This window comes from Cetorhinus maximus, chromosome 15 (genome assembly GCF_964194155.1).
Source record: "Cetorhinus maximus chromosome 15, sCetMax3.hap1.1, whole genome shotgun sequence".
NCBI classification, from domain to species: Eukaryota; Metazoa; Chordata; class Chondrichthyes; order Lamniformes; family Cetorhinidae; genus Cetorhinus; species Cetorhinus maximus.
Window position 1 is genome coordinate 98,604,758 of NC_135893.1, and position 24,562 is coordinate 98,629,319.

Below are 24,562 nucleotides of genomic sequence, written 5' to 3' on the forward strand. Positions count from 1 at the left end.
ACAGATTCAAAACGTTAACTGTGTCTCTCCCCCCAGATGCTGTCAGACCTGCTGAGTTTTTCCAGGTGTTTTTGTTTTTGTTTCAGGTTTCCAGCAGCTGCAGTATTTTGCTTTTACCTTACGGCGCTGCTGATTGGCTCGTTGTGTTTCCTCTTCGATTGGCAGAGGGTTACCAGCTCCCTGATTGGTCAATACGGCTAGTGCCTATTTGTGATTGGTCGACGCACAATCCCGTCCTCTGATTGGCAGAGCCGTTGCCGCCCAGCTCGCTGATTGGTTGTTTCCCGGGCCGGTGTGAGCTGCCCGGGAGGATGGAGTCGGCCTCGGTCTGCGGGCGGCTGCAGTCCCCGCCCTGGAAGCTGCTGTCCGGGCAGCTGCGGCTCGGCGTGTCCCGGAGCGGGCGGACCGGGCCGTGGCGGCTGGAGCGGGAGGGCAGTGGCCGGGCCCCGCTGGAGGTCAGTGTGGTCTGGATGCAGGGGACGGTGCAGGAGGTCCGGCCCGAGGGGAACATCACCCTCCGGCTGCTGGACCCGAGCGGCAGCTTCACGGTCACCGGGGCAGGCGGAGTGCCCAAGGGGAGGCCGTGCATCGCCACAGGGTACCGGGGGGCGGGGATACCGGAGCCCGGGGGCCGGTGGGGGGGGGGGCCAGACTCTCCGTCGGGGTTAAAGCTTCGATTCGATGAAACATCAGCTGCAGCCGGACCCGGACCCCCACCCCCGACCCCGGACCCCCACCCCCGACCCCGGACCCCCACCCCCGACCCCGGACCCCCACCCCCGACCCCGGACCCCCACCCCCGACCCCGGACCCCCACCCCCGACCCCGGACCCCCACCCCCGACCCAGGACCCCCCACCCCCGACCCAGGACCCCCACCCCCGACCCAGGACCCCCCCCCCCCCCCCCCGACCCAGGACCCCCCCGACCCCCCCGGACCCTCCTCACTCCGCCCCCCACCCCCCCCCGCCCCCCTCACTCCGCCCCCCCCCGACCCCCTCACTCCGCCCCCCCCCCCACCGACCCAGGACCCCGGACCCCCCCGACCCCCCTAATCCCCCCCCCCCCCCGGACCCTCCTCACTCCGCTCCCCCCCCCCCCGACCCCCTCACTCCGCCCCCCCGACCCACTTAATTCCCCCCCCCCCCCCCCCCCCCCCCGCCGGACCCCGGACCCCCTCACTCCCAGAATTTTCTCTTGTATTCATGACTGAGTTTATTAGGACTACCTTATATTTATGACTCCTTGTTCTAGTCTACCATATAGTGGAAACATCTCTACATTTACCCTGTCAAACCATTTCATCACCTTAAGGACCTTTACCAGGGCTTCTCTTTTTCGAGAGAAACCTGTCCAATCTTTCTTGATGGATATAGTCTGAGGACGTTACTGTAACTTGTTTTGCACTTTTTCCACCACCTCTGTACGCTTTTTACAATGCGGAGACCAGAACTATACGGAGAATTCCAAGCGTGGCCTAACCCAAGTTCTGTATAAGTTTAACATAACTTCTCTGCTTTTCAATTCTGTGCTCTATTTATTGCATTATTAACCTGCGGTGCTATTTGTTGTGATTTGTGTATCTGTATCTCAAGACCCCTTTGCTTCCCTACTGCATTTAGTCACTATTTCCAAGGACAAGGTAACCTCCTTATTCTTTGGACCAAAGCGTCCTGCCTCTCACCCATCCATATTGAAGGTTGCTTACCAGTTGCATTCACCACTTGAAGGTTTGTTAATGTCTTCCTATTTTGTGGTAGTACTCCACTGTATTATCTAAACCTCCCAAATATGTGACATCTGCACATTTTGAATTTGTACTTCCGATTCCAATTCCTTTATATAAATGATGAACAACGGTGGGCCCAGCACTGGCCCCTATGGAATGACACTTCCTCACATTTTGCTCGTGTGAGTGATTACCTTTAACCTGTACTCTCTGTTTTCTGTTTTGTAGCCAGCCTGCTCTCCATTCTGTTACTTGTCCACTGACTCCACCATCTTCTGACCTTGGTCATGAGACAACTGTGTGGCATTTTATGATGAAGGCCTTTTGAAAATCCAAATAGATTATGTGTACTGCATTACCCTTATCAATACTTTCTGTTTCTTCAAAGAGGAGGTTGAGAGGAGATTTGATAGACTTATTCAAAATCATGAGGGGTCTGGACAGAGTAGATAGGGAGAAAATGTTCCCATTGGTGGGAGAAAATGTTCCCACTGGTGGAAGAATCAGAAACCAGAGGACACAGATTTGGACCAGGAGTTTAAACTAATCAAACTCGAGAATAATCAATGATCTCCCCTGCCATTCTATCTTAAAATACCTTTATATCTCTTTTGATCTCTTCTAATGTTACACCCACCATTTAAGTCTGCCTGGTAAATACCAAGAAAAAGTAATTATTATTTCTGCCATTTTGCTGTCAGCCTGCGAGTTTATCATGTGTATCCTTCTATGGCCCTGAGTTTCCATCTGTTTATTTATGGGTTAGGTCTGCAATGTGTTTAATTAGATTGGATTTTTGGGGAGACCATTTGTGTACGCCATTTTGGCTCATCAAGCCTGCTCTGCCATTCAATAAGATCATGGCTGATCTGATTGTGCACATTCTTGCCTGTCCCCCAGTACCCTTGACTCCCTTGTCAATCAGAAATCTGTCGAATTCCACCTTGAATATATTCTATGACCTGGCTTCCACTGCTATTTTTTAAAAAATTCTTTCACAGGACATGGGCGTTGCTAGCAAGACCAGCACTTGTTGCCCATCCCTAATTGCCCTTGAGAAGGTGGTGGTGCACTGTCTTCTTGGACCGCTGCAGTCCCTGTGGTGTCGCTACATCAACAGTGCTGTTGGGGGGAATTCCAGCATTTGGACCCAGCGACAGTGAAGGCAGGCTGATATATTTCCAAGTCTCGACGGTGTGTGGGTTGGAGGGGTACTTGCAGGTGGTGGTGTTCCCATGCATCTGCTGCCCTTGTCCTTCTAAGTAGTAGAGGTCACGGGTTTGGAAGGTGCTGTCAAAGGAGCCTTGGTGAGTTCCTGCAGTGCATCTTGTAGATGGTACACACTGCTGCTACTGTACGTCGGTGGTGGAGGGAGTGAATGTTTAAGGTGGTGGATGGGGTGCCAATCAAGTGGGCTGCTTTTTCCTGGATGGTATTGAGCTTCTTGAGTGTTGTTGGAGCTGTACACATCCAGGCAAGATGAGATTATTCCGTCACACTCCTGTGCCTTGTAGATGGCGGACAGGCTTTGGGGAGTAGGGAAGTGAACTACTCAATACAGAATCCAGCCTCTTACCTGCTGTTATAGCTGCAGTATTTATATGGCTGGTCCAATTCAGTTTCTGGCCAATGGTAACTACCTGGATGTTGATGGTGGGGTATTCAGTGACAGTGAAACCATTGAATGGGAAATGGAGAGATGGTTAGATTCTCTCTTGTTGGAGATGGTCATTGCCTGGCACTTGTGTAGCATTAATGTTACTTGCCAATTATCAGTCCAAGCCTGAATGTGATACAGGTCTTGCTGCATTTATACACTGCTGCAGTATCTGAGGAGCCGCAAATGGTACTGAACATTGTGCAATCATTAGCGACCATCCCCATTTTTGACCTCATGATGGAGAGAAGGTTATTGATGAAGGCGACTGGGCCTAGGACCACTGGCTGTGGAAGAGAATTCCATAGACTAATGATTCTTGAGACACACAATTCCTCTTCATCACCACCTTCTCTTTGAATTGTGCCCCTCTAATTCTAGATTCCCGCATGAGAGGAAACAACCTCTCGATATCAACCCAATCAAATTCCCTCAGAACCTTATGTTTCCATAAGATCACCTCTCGTTCTTCTAAACTCTAATGCATATAGGAGGATTGTAGGAAGTGGAACTGAAATTCCTAAAATTGATTTGGAGTTATGTGGCTGTGGAGCTATGTGCCTCGCTGATTGTGGAGTCTAAATGCCTTGTGCTGCCGGCTCTTGCTGCCATTCCTCCTTGCTGCAGGAAGGTGAAATCCTCAAGTGTGCTGGTCACCCGTCGCTTGTTTTTGCAGCTGTACCTCAGCAGCCAGCGAAGATGTAGTGGCCAGACGGGAAACGGAGCTGTGCTTGCAGTAAATGCGCACGCAAAATGGTCGCAAGTGGGAAAACATATTCAACTTGACGGGGGAAAGAGAGTGTTAATTTTGTACTTTGTTTCCTGCTGTTCAGCTACGGCCAAAGATTTTGCTGGCTTTGAACGTTTAAACCATGAATCTTGACGTGTAATCAAATGATTGAAATGTGATGAGAAAGTAAAAGTTTGTCTACATTTGCCATGCATCAACAGGCTTGCCAGTGTGGTTAATCCTGTCAAAATTTATAATAGTCACTTTCCTATGCAACTAGTGATTTACGTGAGAGGATGTCAGGCGCTGGTTAAGCTGCACGTCTGGGGAAGCGTTCAGCTGGAACCGTAAGGCCTGTTGTTTTTTTTATGCTGTGTGAAACTGAGTGACATGTTTGGCTGAAAGTTCACTGCGTATCAAAGACCGAGACGAGAGCCCAAAACTGGTTTGCGGTTTATTTTTCTAGCTTTAAGGAGGAAGTCTGAGTTTAACATAAATGGTCTGGGAAGTGAGACCAATAAGCTGACAAGTGGGCATGGACAGAGTGAAGTGCAACAATACATGAGTCACCAAACAGGGTACCGTATACAGCAAATTTCCGTTTGTTCTGTGTAGAGAATGTTTTGGGCAAAGGCTTCATGCCTTTGGAGGGCAGAAGAAGGGGGAACAGATAAAATTAGCAACAGTGGACCATCAAATTTGTGGCATTAACACCTCCACCAATTAACAGTTGGGTGGGGGGTTGGGGAAGGAGTTCTCTGGAGTTAAGTACGAGAGGCAACCTCAATTAAACATGCAAAATTCTGAAGGGGCTTGATAGTGTGGATGTTGAGAAATTGTTTCCATTGGTCGGGGAATTGAAAACACGAGGGCACGGTCTCAGGATATGGGGCAGATCATTTAGGACTGAGACGAAGAGAAATTACTTCACTTAAAGGGTTGTGAATCCCTGAAATTCTCTACCTCCGTGGGTTTGGGATGCTCCAGCATGGAATATATTTAAGGCTGGTCTCTCGGGGAATGATGGGATATGGGGAATGGGCAGGAAAGTGGAGTTGAAGCCCAAGATCAGCCATGATCGTATTGAATGGCGAGCAGGCTCGATGGGCCGTATGGTCTACTTCTCCTATTTCTTGTGTTCTTGTGCATCTTCTAGTGGCTATTCAAGAAACAACTGTGGCAGAGATCTGATTTGACTCTTTGGCTTGTTGTGTGCCTGGTGCAGGGGAAGGGGAGGATGAAAGCATTGCCCTGATGGCTCAGCGGTGTGGCTCAGGAAGGCCTGAGCTTTCATTCCTGGTCGGTATTCAAAGACTAGGGAGAAAGGAAAGAAGACAAAATGTAGTGCCTTACATGATCTTGAATGCATCTGAACATGTTGAAGTATGTTGCTGTCATAACTTAGGGAACATGGCAGCCAACTCATGCACAGTAAACACCGTCAAACTGTGGTGAAGTAAGTGACTAGATCATTTGTTTTTGGTGATGTTGGTTGAGGGAGGAATGTTGGTCAGGATACCAGGTGACGACCCAACCCCACGTTCCCCACCCCCCCTCCCTGGTCTCTTTCTCAAATATTGTGTCCTCCTAAGAGAGCAGACTTGGGTTTAACCTTTCATCCAAAGTGGGACTTGAACCCACAGCCTTCTGACTAGCGCAATTGTGCTACCGACTTAGCCAAGGCTGTGACGACAAAAATTAAAAAGGGAAAATTTAGCCAGACTTCCCTGCTGCCCATTGTTCACTATTGGAAAGTACGTGTGTGGATTTCTGGTAGGGACTAGATTGAGTTTGATTGAGATGTCTTTCGCAATTAACTAATCCTTTGTTGGACATTTCCCTTGAGTGTGAAGATTAGCTGCTCTGGTAAGGTGCAGGAGGGCTGTGGGCGTCCATGAAACTATCCCCAGTAAAAGATAAGGCTGAAGCATTTGCTGCAATCTTCAGCCAGAACTGCAGAGTGGATGATCCATCTCAGCCTTCTCTGGATGTCCCCAGCATCACAGCTGCCAGCCTTCAGCCAATTCGGTTCACTCCATGTGATATCAAAAAATGGCTGAAGGTACTGGATAGTGCAAAGGCTATGGGGTCTGACAATATTTCGGCAATAGTACTGAAGACTTGTGCTCCAGAACTTACCGCGCCCCTAGCCAAGCTGTTCCAGTACAGCTACAACACTGGCATCTACCTGGCTTTGTGGAAAATTGCCCAGGTACGTCCTGTACACAAAAAGCAGGACAAATCCAACCTGGCCAATTACTGCCCCGTCAGTCTACTCTTGATTACCAGTAAAGTAATGGAAGGGGTCATTAACAGTGCTATCAAGCGGCACTGCTCACTGACGTCCAGTTTAGGTTCTGCCAGGGCCACTCAACTCCTGACCCCATTGCAGGAGCGGGTCAAAAGAGCTGAACTCCAGAGGTGAGGAGAGATTGACTGCCCTTGACATCAAGGCAGCATTTAACCGAGTGTGGCATCACTAGTAAAACGAGAGTCAATGGGAACCAGGGGGAAAACTCTCCACTGGTTGGAGTCATACCTAGCACAAAGGAAGATGGTTGTGGTTTTCGAGGTCAGTCATCTCAGCTTCAGGACATCACTGCAGGAGTTCCTCAGGGTAGTGTCCTCGGCCCAACCATCTGCAGATGCTCCATCAACGACCTTCCTTCTGTCATAAGGTCAGAAGTGAGGGATGTTCACTGATGATTGCACAATGTTCACCACCATTTGCGGTGACTCAGATACTGAAGCGGCCCATATCCACCATGTCCAAATGTAGCAAGGCCTGGACAATATCCAGGCTTTGGCTGCCAAGTGGCAAGTAACATTCACGCCACTGAAGTACCAGGCAATGACCATCTCCAACAAGAGAAAATCTTGATGTTCAATGGCATTACCATCACTGAATCCCCCACTGTCAACATCCTAGGGGTTACCATTGACCAGAAACTGAACAGGACTAGTCATATAAATACTGTGGCTATAAGAGGCTAGGAATCCTGTGACGGGTAACTCACATCCTGACTTCCCAAAGCCTGTCCACCATCTACAAGACACAAGTCAGGAGTGTGATGGAATACTCCCCACTTGCCTGGATGAGTGCAGCTCCCACAACACTCAAGAAGCTTGACACCGTCCAGTACAAAGCAGCCCGCTTGATTAGCACCCCATCCACAAACATTCACTCCCTCCACCACCGATGCACAGTAGCGCTGTAGATGCACTGCAGGAATTCACCAAGGCTCTTAGACAGCACCTTCCAAACTCACGGCCACTACCATCTAGAAGGACAAGGGCAGCAGATGGATGGGAACACCACCACCTGCAAGTTCCCCTCCAGTCACTCACCATCCTGACTTTGAAATACGCCGCCATTCCTTCACTGTCGCTGGGTCAAAATCCTGGAACTCCCTTCCAACAGCTCTGTGGTTGTACCTACACCACATGGACTGCATTGGTTCAAGAAGGCAGCTCACCATCACCACCTCAAGGGCAACTAGGGTTGGGCGATAAATGCTGGCCCAGCCAGCGAAACCCGCATCCTATGAATGAATAGAAGTCGCTGCCTTTCAGAAGGGAAACCAAAATAAGATGAAGAGGATCAAAGTAAAATGGTGGATTCTTTTCAAAGCTATAATTGTAATTGATTAAAACGTGTTGGCATTTCCTGCAGAATCCATTTAAATTGGCAGATTAGTGAAGACAAATGTAGGTCCCTTACGGTTTGGAAATGGGAGAATTTATAATAGAAAACAAGGAAATGGCAGAGCAATTAAACAAGTGCTTTAGTTCTGTCTTCACAGAGGAAGACACAAATAACTTCCCAGAAATACTAGGAAACCAAGGATCTGGTGAGGAGGAGGAATTGAAGGAAATTAGTGTTACTAAAACAATAGTGCTGAAGAAATTAATGGAACTGAAAGCTGATAAATCCCCAGGCCTGATCATCTACATCCCAGGGTACTAAAGGAGGTGGCCATGGAAATAGTGGATGGCATTGGTTGTCATCTTCAAAAATTCTGTAGATTCTGGAACAGTCCCAGCAGATTGGGGGGTGGCAAATGTAACCCCACTATTTAAAAAAAGGAGGGAGGGTGAAAACAACAAATTACAGACTGGTTAACCTAACCTCAGTTGTAGGGAAAATGTTAGAGTCTATTATAAAGGATGTGATAATAGGACACTTAGAAAATATCAACGGGATTAGACAAAGTCAACATGAAAGGGAAATCATGTTTGACAAACCTACTGGAGTTTTTTGAGGACGTAACTAGCAGAATAGATAAGGGAGAACCAGTGGATGTGGTGTATTTGGGTTTTCAGAAAGCGTTTGATAAAGTCCCACATAAGAGTTTGTAAAATTAAAGCACATGGGATTGGGATAATATAGTGGCATGGATTGAGAATTGGTTTGCGGACAGGAAACAGAGTAGGAATAAATGGGTCTTTTTCGGAGTGGCAGGTGGTGACTAGTGGGGTACCGCAGGGATCAATGCTGGGGCCCCAGCTATTCACAATATGTAACAATGATTTGGATGAGGGAACCAAATGTAATATTTCCAAGTTGGCTGAAGACATGAAACTTGGTGGGAATATAAGTGATGAGGAGGGTGTTAAGAGGCTTCAAGGCGATTTAGACAGGTTGAGGAGTGGGTAAATACATGGCAGATGCAGTATAACGTGGATAAGTGTGAAGTTTTCCACTTTGGTAGGAAAAACAGAATGGCAGATTATTATTTAAATAGTGATAGATTGGGAAATGTTGATGTAGTCCTTTACACTAATCACTGAAAGCAAGCATGCCAGTGCAACCACCAGTTAAGAAGGTAAATGGTATGTTGGCCTTCATTGCGAGAGGACTCGAGGACAGGAACAAGGATGCCTTACTGCAGCTGTACAGGGCCTTGGTGAGACCACATCTGGAATATTGTGCGCAGCTTTGGTCTCCTCACCTAAGAAGGGATATACTTACTATAGAGGGAGTGCGGCGAAGGTTCACCAGACTGATTCCTGGGCTGGCAGGATTGTCGTATAAGGAGAGATTGGGCTGACTAAGCCTGTATTCACTGGAGTTTTTAAGAATGAGAGGAGATCTCATTGAAACATATAAAATTCTGACAGGGCTGGACTGACTGGATATAGGGAGGATATTTCCTCTGGCTGGGGGTGGGTTGGGGGGGTGGAGGGGTGTCTAGAACAAGGGGTCACAGCCTCAGGATATGAGGTAGGCCATTTAGGACTGAGATGAGGAAAAGCTTCTTCACCAGAGGGTGGTGAACCTGTGAAATTTTCTCCCACTGAAGGCTGTGGAGGCCAAGTTACTGAATGAATATATTTAAGAAGGGAATAGGTTTCTGGACTCTAAAGGTGTCGAGGGGTATGGGGAAAGTACGGGAGTATGACATTGAGATACTGGATCAGCCAAGATCATATTGAATGATGGGAAGGGCCGAATGACCACCTCCTCCTCCTATTTTCTGTTTCTATGTTTCTATTCCAAAAGAACGTTCTTAAATCCAGAATGCAGTCCGACATCTGAATTTCGCATAAATGCAATCTTGTAAATGCACTCTGAGAATAAAAATGCATCCTGTGTTTGAAATAAGGGATCTTGGATTGTTTTAATATTTTTTTTTTAAAAATTGGCTTTACTGTAAGAACCTTGTGTGCACTTGAGCAATATGCAAACAAGCAAGGTACCTGAAGCAAGTTTAACATTTTAACAGACGTGCGAAAAGTGCATACGGCTGTTCCAGTGAAATGTGGTGCAGGAAGGATGGGTGTTTTTGATCTTTCTGGTAATATTGGGGTGAATATTAGAATAATACTTCCTGAAATGCTGACTGGCAATTCATAGCAAAGTCGTCATGTGATCAAGCTGACAGCACAGCACAGCACAGCACACCACACCACACGAATCTAGGGCACCAGTTAAATGTGTTAATAAACATGTTTTGCTGAAAAGTCAAAAAATTTTTCAGCTCAACATGTGTTTTTTTTTGCAGAGAACACTAAGCATACAGCAGCTCACCTGGACGTTGAGCTTAAATATCTGGTGAAATCTTAAAATTTCATGCATTTTTTGGTGAGGAACAAACTGCACGCAGGTTTCCCAGTAGATGTTTGGAAAAATTCCCTCAATTTCTGTCCCATTACTTGTGCTGGCCTGTCGCTAATCTATGCAATTGAGTCATTTTCCTTGAATTTTATTTCTTGAGATCATTGGCAGTTGCTGGCGATGTAACGGGAATAGAATTGTTTTGACCATATGTATTAAAATGTGATTGTAGAAAGCTGGTGGCGTGTAATTAGCCAAGGTCTGTCGGAAGCTCAGTGTGCACTGAGCAGCAGGATGGTACCCATTTGAAAAGATTCCATTGTCACAACTCGCCATTACTGCCACACATCGTGCATCAAGTTTTCACTGCTCGTTTGGTCATTTTTGTGCTTGCTTCACCGGTAAGGACTCTCAGATCAGAGAATGAGCTTTCCCTATTTCACTCTGCATTGCGAAGCCAATGCAGAAAAAAAAATAGCTGCTATCGTTGCTTTTTTCTTTCTAAAATTGCTGAACTTGAGGCACAGACGTTTACAAGATGAGCTCAACAAGGCATTCTGATCACTGCATGCACATCACTAAAACCATGCAAAATGAACTTAGCGTCTTCAAAGTTTAGAGTGCGTTTACCTTCTAGTCAGCTGAGTGACCTATGCTGAAAATATTAGAGCAATGCTTCACTCTGATACTTGTCGGCCATGGTTCATTTGGCAGCACTGTCACCTCTGCGTCTGAAACTTATAGGTTCAGCCTCTTCCAGAGATTTGAGAACGGAATCTATGTTAATTGCATTGTTGAGATTAAGGATAAACAGATGGAGGGTATCGATTGATTAAGTATATTGAACACACATAAAAAGGCACTCCTTCCATGATCGGTGGGCACTGCGGGGACTAAGGTGCATTATTGACCCCCAAAATTATGTTTTGACTTCACTTTTGTAAGCTTCCGTTATCATTTTGTTCTTGAGTTATGGGCCCCTTTTGTTAGTTCATTTGACCTTTTGTTAATTTGTCCCCGTTTTTTAGCTCTGAAGCAGAGTCATACGGACTTGAAACGTTAACTCTGTTTTTCTTTCCACAGATGCTGTTAGACCTGCTGAGTTTTTCTAGCATTTTCTGTTTTTGTTTCAGATTTCCAGCATCCGCAGTATTTTGCTTTTACCCCCTTTTTTATTGGTTTAGTCAAAAAGAGCGTATAAAAGGGGACTCCTGGGACACTGGGGTGTGAGTAGGTAGGAGGCAGAAATATGGAATGCTGCATTCTGTAAGTAAACCTGTTAAGAAAAGCATCTGTGTCTAGTTTCATCAACTGGCTTGGATTCACAGCAATCTAGGCTGACACTTCGGTGCATGCTGCACTGTCGGAGGTGCTGTCTCTTGGATGAGGTGTTAAGCTGAGGCCTATCTTGGCCTGTACGTGGACGTTAAAAATTGCAGGGCACTCAACCAGCATCCCTAAAATGGATTAGCCGGTCATGATCTTACTGTTGTTTGTGGTAGCTGGTTGTGTGCAAGTTGACTGTTTACTGAATTATGACGGTGACTACACGTTACTGATTGTAAAGTGGGCAAAAAGGATTCTATGGTTAGACTCCAAATTGCACTGCTTGTCTAGTGGAAGAAAACAACCAATGCAGTGAAGTGGTTCCAAAATCAGAAAACTCTTTCTCTAACTGAAATAATATTCTGGTGTGTAGGCATTTTCAGACTTGTCACATCCACAACAAAAGCCTTGTGCTTACTGAGCAATTGCAGTTTACAATAAACTATTCCTCTTCCCTTCACAGTTATAATTAAATAGGATTAGGCTTGAAAAAGCCTATTCATAAGTGCTGCTTCACCTGAGCTTAAAAAAAAGGCTGAAAATAAAGTAATGGGATCCTGTAGGTTTTGTATTTCATGACTCCTGAATTCATTCCCATTTGGTGACAAACTGTGTTTCAGTACATGCTCAAAATAAGCTGAAATCAGCAGCACTTGTGATTGCACTGGAGGACTTTGAAGTTGACTTAGGATCGCCATCAAATCTTGGCTCGGGCCACAAAATGAATGATAAACTCGGATTTGTATAGCACCTTTCATCTCCTCAATGTCCCAAATCACTGCAGCCAATTAAGTGCAGTTGCTGTTGTAATGAAGGAAAACACCAGCCAATTTGTGCACATCTCATCAATAATGAGATAATTGGATAATGAACAGGAAGGGTGGATTCGACAATTATATTGATAATTCTCTATACTTTCATTCTATTAAGCCTTTCATGACAATTGCACATTCTGGTGATCTTTTGTGGATCAAAAAAAACACGTGAGTTATACTATCAATATGGGAGGAGGGGTCACTCCATTTACTGATATTTAAAGTGAGTTGGAACAAGTTGCTTCAGAGGATTGTGCGACTTTGGAGCTCTGCCTCAGAAGGTGGAGGAGGCGGGGTCGTTGAATATTTTTAAGGCAGAGGCAGAGATTCTTGTTAGGCAAGGGAATCAGAGGTTATATCAGGGTTCGATGGGAATGTGGGAATTGAAACGCAAGAAGATCAGCCATGATCTTATTGAATGGCGGAGCAGGCTCGAGGGGCTGACTAGTCTACTCTTGTTCCTATTTCTTATGTTCTTATGCTTCATGCAATACCTTTTGAAACAAAATAGTTTGTACATATTGACAATATACAGCGTGAGCAACAGAGCATTCCGTTGTATTAATGTAAGTTCTGATGAAAGGCTACTGACCTGAAACGTTTACTGTTTATTTCTCCTGACTTGCTCAGCGTTTTCTGTTTATTTTTCCGATTCCCAGCATCCACAGCATTTTGCCTTTTGTGCTAAATATTAGTCTTTGGACTGTAAAAGATCTTTTACTGGTGAATTTTTTTTTTTGGTTACAGGCAAGTATGTGATGGTGATGGGAGTGGTCCAGTCGTGCAGTCCTGAGCCTGTAGTGCGTGCTGTGAAATTGACTGATCTCTCTGGTAATGCGTTGCACAGGAGCATGTGGAGTCTTGAAGTGGAGGATCTTCAACAAAACATTCCATAGATTTATTCAAAAAGCAACCTCTCCCTAGACTTTGTATCAATTTGAAATGCAGAAGGGCGAGACCTCTTTGGGAACGGAACAAGGAAATTGAATTCTTTAAGAAGACTCTGAAACTGGAGGCATTATTGGCAAATATAAAAAAAACTGAAATCTTTGTTTCACTCGTTGATTAGTGTGATAAACTATGAAGAATTTGAAGCTCATAAGCATTTGGAACAGGCGAAAAAAGGAGCCATTTCACCAAGAAGGTTAGATACCATGGGGAAATTACATTCAGGGGCCAGATACAAAGAAGTAAATTGCGAAAACCCATCCCAAACATAATGATGACTTTGATTTCTGGAACTGGATTCAATCCCAACCATTCTTTGATTTGCTTATTTTACTTAGAATTGATATAAAACGGTTGTCAGTGCTTTATTTTGCCAGCTGGAAGGGGAAGAGAAATGACAGCTCATTAAATCTCCCACACGTCAAAGGTTGCAGCTTAAATGCTGTAGTTTTCCAGGGATTTGAAATCTGAACAACGGTACTTGGTTATTCTGTGTAAGGCTTAAATAAAATGTGTTATCACTGAATGTGAGTTGTGTTAGCACTTTATAGGTTTTTAATTTTTCATTGTCATTTTTAATTGGCTGTGGCTGCCATTTTTATTTCCAGCCCATGTGAATATATAGTTTTCTAAATATGAGCTAAATCTGTTTTTTTAAAAAAAAAATTTTTTTATCCTCCTGGGAAGAATAAATAACTAGATACCCATTAAACTATGGCAGAAATGATTCGAAGTCTCTTAAGTGCAGGCATCCCCCGTTTGATGCTTTTTGGTTGTCTCCTGCTGGGTTTCCTCAGGTGTCAGGGTGACCAGTAGTTGGTTGTCCGAATGCACTATTGTCACTCTGGCCATGTCACACTGGTGGACTTCAGAACTGCACCAGTGTCTCACTCGTGACAGACTACATTTCCAGAATGCATTTAAGGCTTCCTCTTCTCGGTGATACAGTACTGGAGAAGTAGGATAGGGCACAAACCTAGCATGTCCCTTAAAGAACTACCTGGAAAGACAAAAGCACATGGGGAACACCACCTCACCTTCTCGGATCCCTCCAAGCAACGCATCATCTTGACTTGGACGGATATCAATGTTCTTTTATCGTCACTGGGTTGAAGTTCTGAAACCCCCCCCCACTGCTTAACACTGACTGCAGCCATTCAGAATGGTGGCTCGCCACCACTATCTCGAGAGCAACTGGGATTGGATAATGAAGGCTGGCCTTACCAGCGATGCCCATACCACAAGAATGAGCAGCAAAGTAGTGGCAGTGGGAAACAGGAGCCTTCTATAATTCAAGTTTCACTCAAGACCGCAGCTGGAAAGCTTTCACCATTTTCTTTAACTCACAAGGTATGTAAGAGAAATTAGAAAGACTTGCCTTAATACAGTGCCTTTCATGATCTCAGCTTGTCCCAAACTGCTCTACAACCAATGAATTACTTTTGAAGAGGACGCGATGTTTCAGTGTAGGAAATACAAGCAGCCGGTTTGCATATAAACAGCGGCGTGATAATGATCAGATAATATGTTTTCGTGATACTGGTTGAGGTAGAAGTATTGGCCAGGACACCTAGACGAACTCCCCTGGTATTGCTCAAAATTACGCCAAGGGATCTGTACTAGTCTGATCTGAAAGATGGCATCTCCGACAGTGCAGCACTCATTCGTTACTGCGCTGGAGTGTTAGCCTCTATTTATTTATTTATTTATTTATTTATTTATTTATTGCTTACCTATCTGGAATGGGACTTGAACCCACAACCTTTTGATTTGGGCAAGAGTGCTACCAACTGAGATTTAGCTAAAGAAATTAGGTTGCTGCTGATGTCACCAAAGTGGAATTCATAAGTTTCATTTCCTCACTTTGGGAAACGCAGCTTTTACAGTAATTAGACTTTGGGATTTTATATAGACGCCTTATTTTGTTTCGTATTGTTTTGCATTTCTCCAAAGTTTTGTGTTTGGTAGAGAAATCATGGTGGTGCCTTAATATGACTCAACTGACTTTTAATCAACAGCAACATCCTCCACTGGATTTTTTTTTTTGAAATGGGAATTTTTGACTTCGAAGATAAAATTTCTGTGGTGGGGCCTTCTAAGGACCTTCTGTTTATGGAATGGTGCAACAGGAACAAACCTGATTGTTTAACTAGCACAGCAGTTTGCCTGGCACAGGCTGTGAATTATGGGGCACCAGAAAGTCAACTCTGATTTAAGGGAGATACTCTTTTTGCTATTCATATAGGAAATAACTATTAACCCACAGCTTGTTCAGATATACTAAAATTGGAACGATACAGAGAAGATTAGCCTGGCCCCTGCGCAAGGATGACACGCAAATTCGTGAAGTGTTCCATATTAAAAAAAAACTCTTTCACCACCCATCCCAGCTCCCCATATTATTTATCTCATTGCAATTAAGTGAATGGGAACAGGCCACAGAGGTCATTAGATTTTGGGGTACTAAAGGAATGTAGGAATGTAGTGATAGCGCAGGAAGGTGGAATTGAGGTAGAGGATCAGCAATGATCTTATTGAGTGGTGGAGCGAGCTCAAAAGAGCCAAATGGCCTACTCCAGCTCCTATTTCTTAATTTTTTATGCCCATGAGCATGTACACTTTTTGGACTGTTTGCAAAGGTGCCAAGGAATTTTAAAAATGTTGTATTTCAGAACTTGAGTATTGCTGAAAAAAAAGAGACATGGGTGTCGAAGTTTTTCACCTTGCACTCATCAGGACAGGTCCAAGAATACCAAATTTCAGAGGACACAACAATTTACACTGAGTCAAACTATTGTTGTTGTCGTCTCGAATTTGGTCTTTGTTGTACCTCTTTCTCAGGTATCCAAATAGCCACCTTGTAGCACAGAACTTGAGTTTTGCCGAAAAAAAGAGACCTGCTGTTGATGCTTTTTACCTTGCACTCATCAGGACAGATGCAAGAATGCTGAAAGCATGCCTCTTTCTCCAGCAATACTTGAATGTTGTGTTTCTAGGCAGGGAAGGAAGAGTGAATGAATTGTGGCCAATTTCACACTGGTCTCATAACTCATTATGAATGCATAGCTCGAACCTAGGGATTGGGGCTAGCAGTGCAGGAGAATAGAGGAGCGTTGACCTGTTGGAAAAATAGGATTCAAGAAAGGCCAATTAGAACAGTTCTTGCATCCAAGAATTCACAGAAGTTCTGGTTTGATTTTCATAATGATTTAATCAGCTCCTAAAATTACTCAAGTTTTTCTGAAAAGTGCAGAATTTGTTTTCAATAGAAAATCCCTTTTTTCCCCAAACGCCAAGAAGGAATATTGTACATTGCTCCTGTTTGTAACAGTCAGTTTATTTACACAACTGCCTTTATATTTAGAAGTAGCAGCTGTGTAAGTACATAGCAGTGTGGTTAATACCAGTCTCTGGGCTTCCAATAGACTCAATGAGAAGTAAGAGATGCAATCAGTACAATTTCTAAATCATGTGTGACATAAAAATGTTGTTAATCTTTCAAGGATAGTACAAGCAATGCATATCCCTGGATCATTCCATGGAAATATGGAGATGACCAGTGTTAAATCATATCATTAAAAACTATTCACCCGGAGCGCACTTCTATTTCCATATGGAGGAACTGGTAACGTTACTGGAGAAGAGATTCTACAGTGAACCTAAGATCTCCAGTTATTATCAAATAATAATAAATGGAGCAATAAGTGAAAAGTTTCCTCATTTAGATATAGATTTTTTTTTACCTTGTGACTGTGGAATCTAGTTTCTGGGCAGAATACCCTCTGTTCTGCTAGTCTCAGAGCACAATACCTTCTGTACCGCTAATCTCAGAGCAGAAAGCCCTCTGTTCGGCTAGTCTCAGAGCACAATACCTTCTGTACGGCTAATCTCAGAGCAGAAAGCCCTCTGTTCGGCTAGTCTCAGAGCACAATACCTTCTGTATGGCTAATCTCAGAGTACAACGCCCTCTGTTCTGCTAGTCTCAGAGCACAATACCTTCTGTACGGCTAATCTCAGAGCAGAACGCCCTCTGTTCTGCTAGTCTCAGAGCACAATACCTTCTGTACGGCTAATCTCAGAGCAGAACGCCCTCTGTTCTGCTAGTCTCAGAGCACAATACCTTCTGTATGGCTAATCTCAGAGCAGAACACCCCCTATGGCTCATTTTAGGGCAGAATACCTTCTGAACAGCTACTCTTGGCAGAATACCCTCTACGGCTAATCCCAAAGCCGAATACCCTCTGTACGGTTAATTTCAGAGCAGAATACCCTCTGTACGGCAAATTTTAGGGCAAAATACCTTCTGTTTGGCTATTCTCAAAGCCAAATACCCTCTGTACGGCTAATTTCAGCAGAATACCCTCCGTATGGCTAGTCTCAGAGCAGGATACCCTCCCAATGGCTAGTCTCAGAGCAGAACACCCTCTACGGCTCATTTTAGGGCAAAATACCTTCTGTATGGTTAATCTTAGGGCAGAATACCCTCTATACGGTTAGCCTCAGAGCAGAATACCCTCTGTATGGCTAGTCTCAGAGCAGAATACCCTTTATGGCTCATTTTAGGGCAGAATACCTTCTGTATGGCTAGTCTTAGAGCAGAATACCCTCTGTACGGCTAGTCTCAGAGCAGAACACCCTTTATGGCTCATTTTAGGGCAGAATACCACCTGTATGGCTAATCTTAGGGCAGAATACCCTCTGTACTGTTAGTCAGAGCAGAATACCCTCTGTACAGCTAGTCTCAAAGCTGAATACCCTCTTTACGGCTAATCTCAGAGCAGAACACCCTATACGGCTCATTTTAGGACAGAATACCTTCTGTACGGCTAATCTTAGGGCAGAATAACCTCTGTATGGCTAGTCTCAAAGCCGAATACCCTCTTTACGAATAGTCTCAGAACAGAATACCCTCTGTACGTATAGTGTGTGGGCAGAATATCTTCTACATTGTAAAATGCAGAGGCATGTCTCTTATATTGTGGGTGGTTTCTATATCATCAAAGTAACATACATACAATTGTTTTCTAGGCATTACGCCATTAGGTATGAAAACCACACCTACCACTTATGAGTGTGTCAAACAAACCTGGGTTCATTTGGAACCTTTCGATGTTTGCCCCCTCTACAGCAAGGTTGTTGCTTCACTGAAAACTATCTCTAGCTGATTAAGTGTTCGGGGGTGGGTGGGTGGGTGGGGGGGGGGGGGAAGGAGAAACAACTAAGCTTATGGCTGCCCAGGAATAGAAGAGGTCGATACAGTCCATTATTTTTCAGTTTTTCAAAACAATCCAACCTTGCACATCCAGCAGAAAGTATTCATTTTCTGTAGAAGGTGACATCAGTGAAGGTGGGGAGTGAAGCTGTACTGTATTCCATCATCTTTTGTGTGGGGTTTGTGCAATGGCTATTTCACTGTGCCTCGCAGGCACTGCAAGTTTTAAAAATAAAACAGGATGTGGGTGTCACTGGCAAGGCTATCCCTGATTACCCTTCAACTGAGTGAGGGGGGCACTCAAGTGTCAACCAGATCAGTGTGGGTCTGGAGTCACGTGTAGACCAGACCAGGTAAAGAGGACAGGTTCCCTTCCTAAAGGGGGCATTAGTGAACCAGATGGGCTTTATTTTTTTTACAACAATCAATGATAGTTTCCTGGTCGCCATTACTGAGAATAGCTTTAAATTCCAGGTTTTATCCCCACCCCATTAGGCTGGCCCTCTGGATTACTAGTGACAGTACCACTGCACCACCATCGTCCACTAAAGCGGGATCTTTGTATGTCACTGGATAATTAGGCAACATAAACCATTGCACACACGATGGCCATAAGCTCACATTCACATAAATGGGACTGAAGGACAGGGTCATGATTAGAACAAAACAAAAACAGAATTACCTGGAAAAACTCAGCAGGTCTGGCAGCATCGGCGGAGAAGAAAAGAGTTGACGTTTCGAGTCCTCACGACCCTTCAGCAGAACTGAGTAAAGTTAGGAGAGGGGTGAAATATAAGCTGGTTTAAATATACACCCCTCTCCTAACTTTACTCAGTTCTGCTGAAGGGTCACGAGGACTCGAAACGTCAACTCTTTTCTTCTCCGCCGATGCTGCCAGACCTGCTGAGTTTTTCCAGGTAATTCTGTTTTTGTTTTGGATTTCCAGCATCCGCAGTAGTTTTTTGTTTTTATCTCAAGATTAGAACAATTTGCTGTTAGCAGGAGTTTAGCGTTGCCGAAATAAACGTGTGTAACGTTGTCCGGATATGAAACTAACTTTGCGTTTGTATTCTTTAACAAAAAAACACGCGGAGGAAGCAAAGTGCCAAAATATATCGTTCTTTTTCAAATTTGGTCTTGTAAAAAGCTAACCAAAATGATTTCTCCAAAAACACACACTCCAGCCCATGAGGAAGGTTGGGGGCGGGGGAAGGGAATGTGGAGCTGCAACATTAAATATCAAAAGGTATTTTAAATTTGAAATAAAGAATGCCACAGCGCAAACTGGTTCTCTCCCAGGGTTTGAGCACTTGTTTCCTGTGTTCGTCAATGGGAGTGGTGAACTGCTGCCATACCGGATTCCACCACTAAGGGCTCTCAATCACACAGTACTCACCAGCCTGGTGCAGAGTTGTACGTTAGGGTTTATTTCCATATGGCTGTGAAACTTGTTAGAAATTGAACTGGGTGTTTAAAAAACGAAAGGGGGTGGGGGGGGCATCTAATGTGATACCAACTGCCCAAGATGGATTTCTACCATTTAGAACGTTACAGCGCCAGTCAGTCTGAAGCTGTTTCACTTGGCGCTATCACTAGAGTTATAGTGTAAATGTGCCCCAACTCTGCAGAGCCATGATTCAACTTGACTGGAGGCGGGAGTCACCAGAGCTTTAATTTATAACCTACCAACCGAGTGTCAATGTCAAGCAATAAACAATTCGGGCTGATGTTAAACTTGTGATTCAGATGCACACTAGGTGCTAGGAGATTTTTAATTTCCTATTTGCTAGTTTACTTGGCTCAAGACACGTGCGGGATAATAACTGGTATGTTTTGTGCTCGTCTTATGGGCATAAAGTATACCAATTTTACAGTGGGGGGCAACCTTTGCCCAGTCTGCACAGACATTGGTACTGCTAAAGTCATGGGACCCCAACCATCCCACTCATAAAACAGGCAGTGGGCCCTGTGAACACGTTAATGATGGGCCGAATGTCCGCTTTAGGAATTAGTTTTGAAAAGGGGTCCTAATCAGCTGGGCGGCCAAGTAGCAGTGTTGACAGCATTGAATCTGTCTCTTTTACCTCCCAAATTTCAGACGATCAAGCATATCAGGACTGATATCTACAGCGCAAAATACTTACATAATATTACATATACATTTTTTTATATATATATATATGTATAAACACAATACATCTGGATAACCATAGAATACGATCCATTCTCACATCCTTTTAAATAAACAATATTTCTTGCGGCTGGCTGTTTTTATGTGTGTGCGTCGGAGGGTTTTTCTCCCGGCTGGTCTTCCTGCTCTGTGCTGCTGGCTCCTGGGGGAGGAGATCATCTGTCTTGGTGAACAAGGCTGCAGTGGAATAAGAAAAAGGGTGACAAGAGTTTGGAGAATGCCCAGCTTTCAAAGAAAGTGTTTTCCATGTGCTACCTCGCAACCTGAGATATTGTGATTGATGAGAATTGCCACCAAGAGCAGCGATGGATCATAAAATCATTTCCACGTGACATGGCTTGAATACTTACAAGGATCCTTTGAAGGCTGGGAAGGCCTTGCTTTTTGTTTAGCAATGAGTGGAGTTGCGAATCAAGCAATGAGATCACCCCCCCAACACCCCTCCTTAAACCACACCCATCCCTAATCCGAGGAATCGACCTGAAACTGTCGGGACATAGTTTTTATTTTCAGTTGCTGCCAAGTTTGTGTTATGTCTTAAAAAGTGTCTACTCTTTCCCTCACACAAAAATGAAAGCTTGCTGTTGGATCCTGGTCACTAGTTCAGTTGGACTAATGGATCCGGGTTGCATGTTTGTTTTGGGATGATTGAGTTGGTACCATAGACATAGCAGATCAGTAGACAGTTCTTATGTTGAACACGCTCTATTTATTTACAAAGGAACTCAGCAGCTACACTTGTGCACTTACAACTAAAACCCTGTCTCTACATTAGAGACCCTTAATCTAGACTACTGACTACTAAGGTAGCCCGCGCTGCTCTGTCATTAGATAATAAGATCATGTGATCTTCTATTATAACGTTCTTCTTAAAGGTATATTACATATCAGATTACCACATCCCTCCTCCTTCACTCAGAAATATACTTTACAGTTACGATTACAATTTTTCTCAAAATATCAAATTATTTACACAGGTAAGTGATTTACAAATTCAGTCTTTCTGGGGGTTTCCTTATGCATGTAGAACTTCTCAGCTCTACAGCTTCAGATGCTTTGTCAGGAATCTGCTTTTCTGGTGTTGTCCGAAGGTCAGCTTCTTTGGTGGGCACCTGCAAATCTGTTTCCTCAACTCTTGCAGGTACAGCCGATGCTTCAGACACATCTGTGCTCAGTTGAGCTCTTTCAACAGGAGATGTTGACGCAGTCGTGAACACTGGAGGAATCATTTCCTGATACTTTGTTTCTCTCCTCCTTTCATGATCTATATGTTTCCACATGATTCGGTCTTCTACTTTCACGTGATAAGAAAGAGGCTCAGTGACTGCACTTATTTCACCAGATAACCACTTAGGTCCTTCACCAAAATTTTTCACATATACCGTCCCTCCTACAGTAAACTTTCTGTCACGACTATGCCAGTCATGTACAATTTTCCGATTTCCCTGACTCCTTTCCACCTCCCCCCCTCCTAAATTTGGCGTTACTAAGTTCAATCTCGTTCTGAGATGACGATTCATCAACAATTTCGCCGGTGTGACACCTGTGGTCGTGTGAGGGGTGGTTCTATAATGGAAAAGAAAACGTGCTAACTTGGTCGCTATGGAGTCTCCAGTTAATTTCGTCATACCAATTTTGAATATTCGAACTGTTCGCTCGGCCAGTCCATTCGATGAAGGGTGGTACGGTGAAGTTTTTAGGTGGGTAATGTTGTTGAGGCTGATAAAACTGTTGAAACTCAGTGCTCGTAAATGCCATGCCATTGTCTGATACAACTGCTCTTGGCAATCTGTCGATGGCGAAACTTTGTTGTAGCTTGTCAATTGTAGCAGAAGATGTTGGTGACTCTGCCTCATATATGTCCATCCATTTTGAGTGAGCGTCAACAATAAGGAGAAACATTGTTCCCACAAAAGGTCCCACATAGTCAATATGCAATCGCACACATGGCCTTCCTGGCCACTCCCACGGGTGTAAAGGAGCTGCTGGACGTAACTTTTGCACTTTCTGACACTGCACACAACTTCTCACTGAGCTCTCTGTTTTCCCATCCATTCCAGGCCACCATAGACAGTTGCATGCTATGATCTTCATTCGGGGAAACACCTGGATAACTATGTTATTCAGTTAACAAAGCCTTTCGTCCTTTAGGAGGAACAATCACCCTAGCTCCCCACAATAAGATACCATCCTGGTTGGTTATCTCATATCTTCTCTGAAAATATGGTATCATATAATATCATTTTGTCAGATTCCTGTTCTTGTGACCAACCGTGAAGAACTTGTTCTCGTACTTTGGATAAGACTGGGTCTCGACTTGTCTGATCTTTGATCTGTCTGGCACATACCGGTGATGAATCTAAGAAGTTCAATAATAAAACGAGCTCTTGAGGAACTGGAACATCCTCATTGTTTTCTTTCAAAGGCAAATGGCCTCAGTGCGTCAGCGTTTACAATCTGATTTCCAGGCCTGTGGATGAAAGTATACTCATACGCTGCTCAGGCTATGGGGGGTATAGCCTTGTCCTCGCTGAACAATCCTAACAAAAACAGAATTACCTGGAAAAACTCAGCAGGTCTGGCAGCATCGGTGGAGAAGAAATCAGTTAACGTTTCGTTAACTGATTTCTTCTCCACCGATGCTGCCAGCCCTGCTGAGTTTTTCCAGGTAATTCTGTTTTTGTTTTGGATTTCCAGCATCCACAGTAGCTTTTAGCTTTTTGTTTTAATCCTAACAAAGGCTTGTCCGAAACGATAGTAAAATGATGACCATGTACATACTGGTGAAATTTCTTGACACCAAAGATGATTGACAGGCCCTCTTTTTCTATCTGTGAGTATCCCTTTTCCGCTGTGTTGAGCATTCTTGATACATATCCAATAGGTCGTTCTGAGCCATCGTCCATTTGATGGGAGAGCACTGCTCCCAATCCATAAGGAGATGCGTCACTTGTCAGAACTAACTCTTTTCTTTGGTCAAAGTGCACTAATAGGGTGGATGAATGCAACAGCTGTTTCATTTTAGTGAAAGCTTCTTTCTGTGGTGTCTGCCAAGACCAGCGTTGGTTTTTCTTGAGTAGGAATTAAGGGGTGCCAGTTCTGTCCACAAATTAGGCAAAAAGCATCCATAGCAATTGATCATCCCCAAGAATGATTTGAGCTCGGAGATGTTCCTTGGTGCTGGTGCCTCTCTAATGGCTCTCACTTTTTCTTCAACCGGGTGGAGGCCCTGTGTATCTACCCCGTGATCTAAGTAGACTACCTCTTTCGCTTGGAATGTGCACTTTTCTTTTTTTAATCACACTCCCACCTGTGAAAAACACTTCAAAACTTCTTCCAAGTTTGTCAAATGCTCCTTTTCAGTGAGCCCTGTCACTAGAACATCATCTAAATAAACTACAACGTGAGGCAATCCCTGCAGGAACTTGTCCCCTGGAATATGGCGCATGCAGAGGATACACCAAAAGGCAAACGAGTATATTGGTACAACCCTTTGTGTGTATTAATTGTAACACACTTCTGGGAGGCCTTCTCTAACTCCAATTCTTGATAAGCATGACTCATATCAAGCTCTGTGTAGGCGGTTCCACCTGCCAACTTAGCATAAAGGTCTTCAAGTTTTGGTATGGGATGTCTGTCCAACTTAACTGCTTTATTGACAGTCAATTTGTCTCCACAAATTTGAACACTTTGGTCAGGTTTAAGTACGGGGACTATTGGTGTTGCTCATTCCGAGAACTGCACAGGTTGTATCACTCCCAGTTTCTCTAATCTATCCAATTCGGCGTCTACCTTTTCTGGCACTGCATAAGGCACTGGTCTTGCCTTCATAAATTGGGAGGTAGAGCCTGAATCAACATGAATTTTTGCTTGTAGCCCATGGATCTTCCCGAGTTC

The 24,562-nt window shown here is 44.3% G+C and overlaps 2 protein-coding genes, 1 long non-coding RNA gene and 1 other non-coding gene across 6 annotated transcripts in view; 2 read left to right on the forward strand and 2 right to left on the reverse strand.

Annotated features, from left to right (window-relative positions):
• Positions 1-290: 290 nt before the first annotated feature.
• On the forward strand, positions 291-13,788 carry rmi2 (RecQ mediated genome instability 2). Its single transcript, XM_078559050.1, has 4 exons — positions 291-598; positions 3,323-3,336; positions 7,952-7,966; positions 13,062-13,788. Exons 1-4 carry the CDS (start codon positions 312-314, stop codon positions 13,208-13,210), a joined length of 465 nt encoding a protein of 154 aa, XP_078415176.1. The 5' UTR covers positions 291-311; the 3' UTR covers positions 13,211-13,788.
• A 1,729-nt stretch (positions 13,789-15,517) lies between these two features.
• Positions 15,518-15,625, forward strand: LOC144691287 (U6 spliceosomal RNA). The gene has a single exon (XR_013579089.1). It is a non-coding gene; the product is annotated as a U6 spliceosomal RNA (small nuclear RNA).
• An 828-nt stretch (positions 15,626-16,453) lies between these two features.
• Positions 16,454-18,324, reverse strand: LOC144691264 (uncharacterized). Its single transcript, XR_013579075.1, has 2 exons — positions 17,836-18,324; positions 16,454-17,382 (listed from the first exon to the last, which is right to left on the reverse strand). It is a non-coding gene; the product is annotated as an uncharacterized LOC144691264 (long non-coding RNA).
• A 1,640-nt stretch (positions 18,325-19,964) lies between these two features.
• Positions 19,965-24,562, reverse strand: part of LOC144691035 (syntaxin-binding protein 4) — a 140,882-nt gene continuing 136,284 nt past the window's right edge. For all 3 annotated transcript variants that reach the window (XM_078559040.1, XM_078559041.1, XM_078559042.1), the window contains one exon: positions 19,965-20,842. In XM_078559040.1, the coding sequence (XP_078415166.1) occupies positions 20,712-20,842 (131 nt within the window). In that variant the 3' untranslated portion in view covers positions 19,965-20,711. The remainder of the gene's footprint in view (positions 20,843-24,562) is intronic.

Coding starts and splice junctions, on each gene's coding strand:
- rmi2 (XM_078559050.1), top strand. CDS start 312: ATGGAGTCGGCCTCGGTCTGCGGGCGGCTGCAGTCCCCGCCCTGGAAG.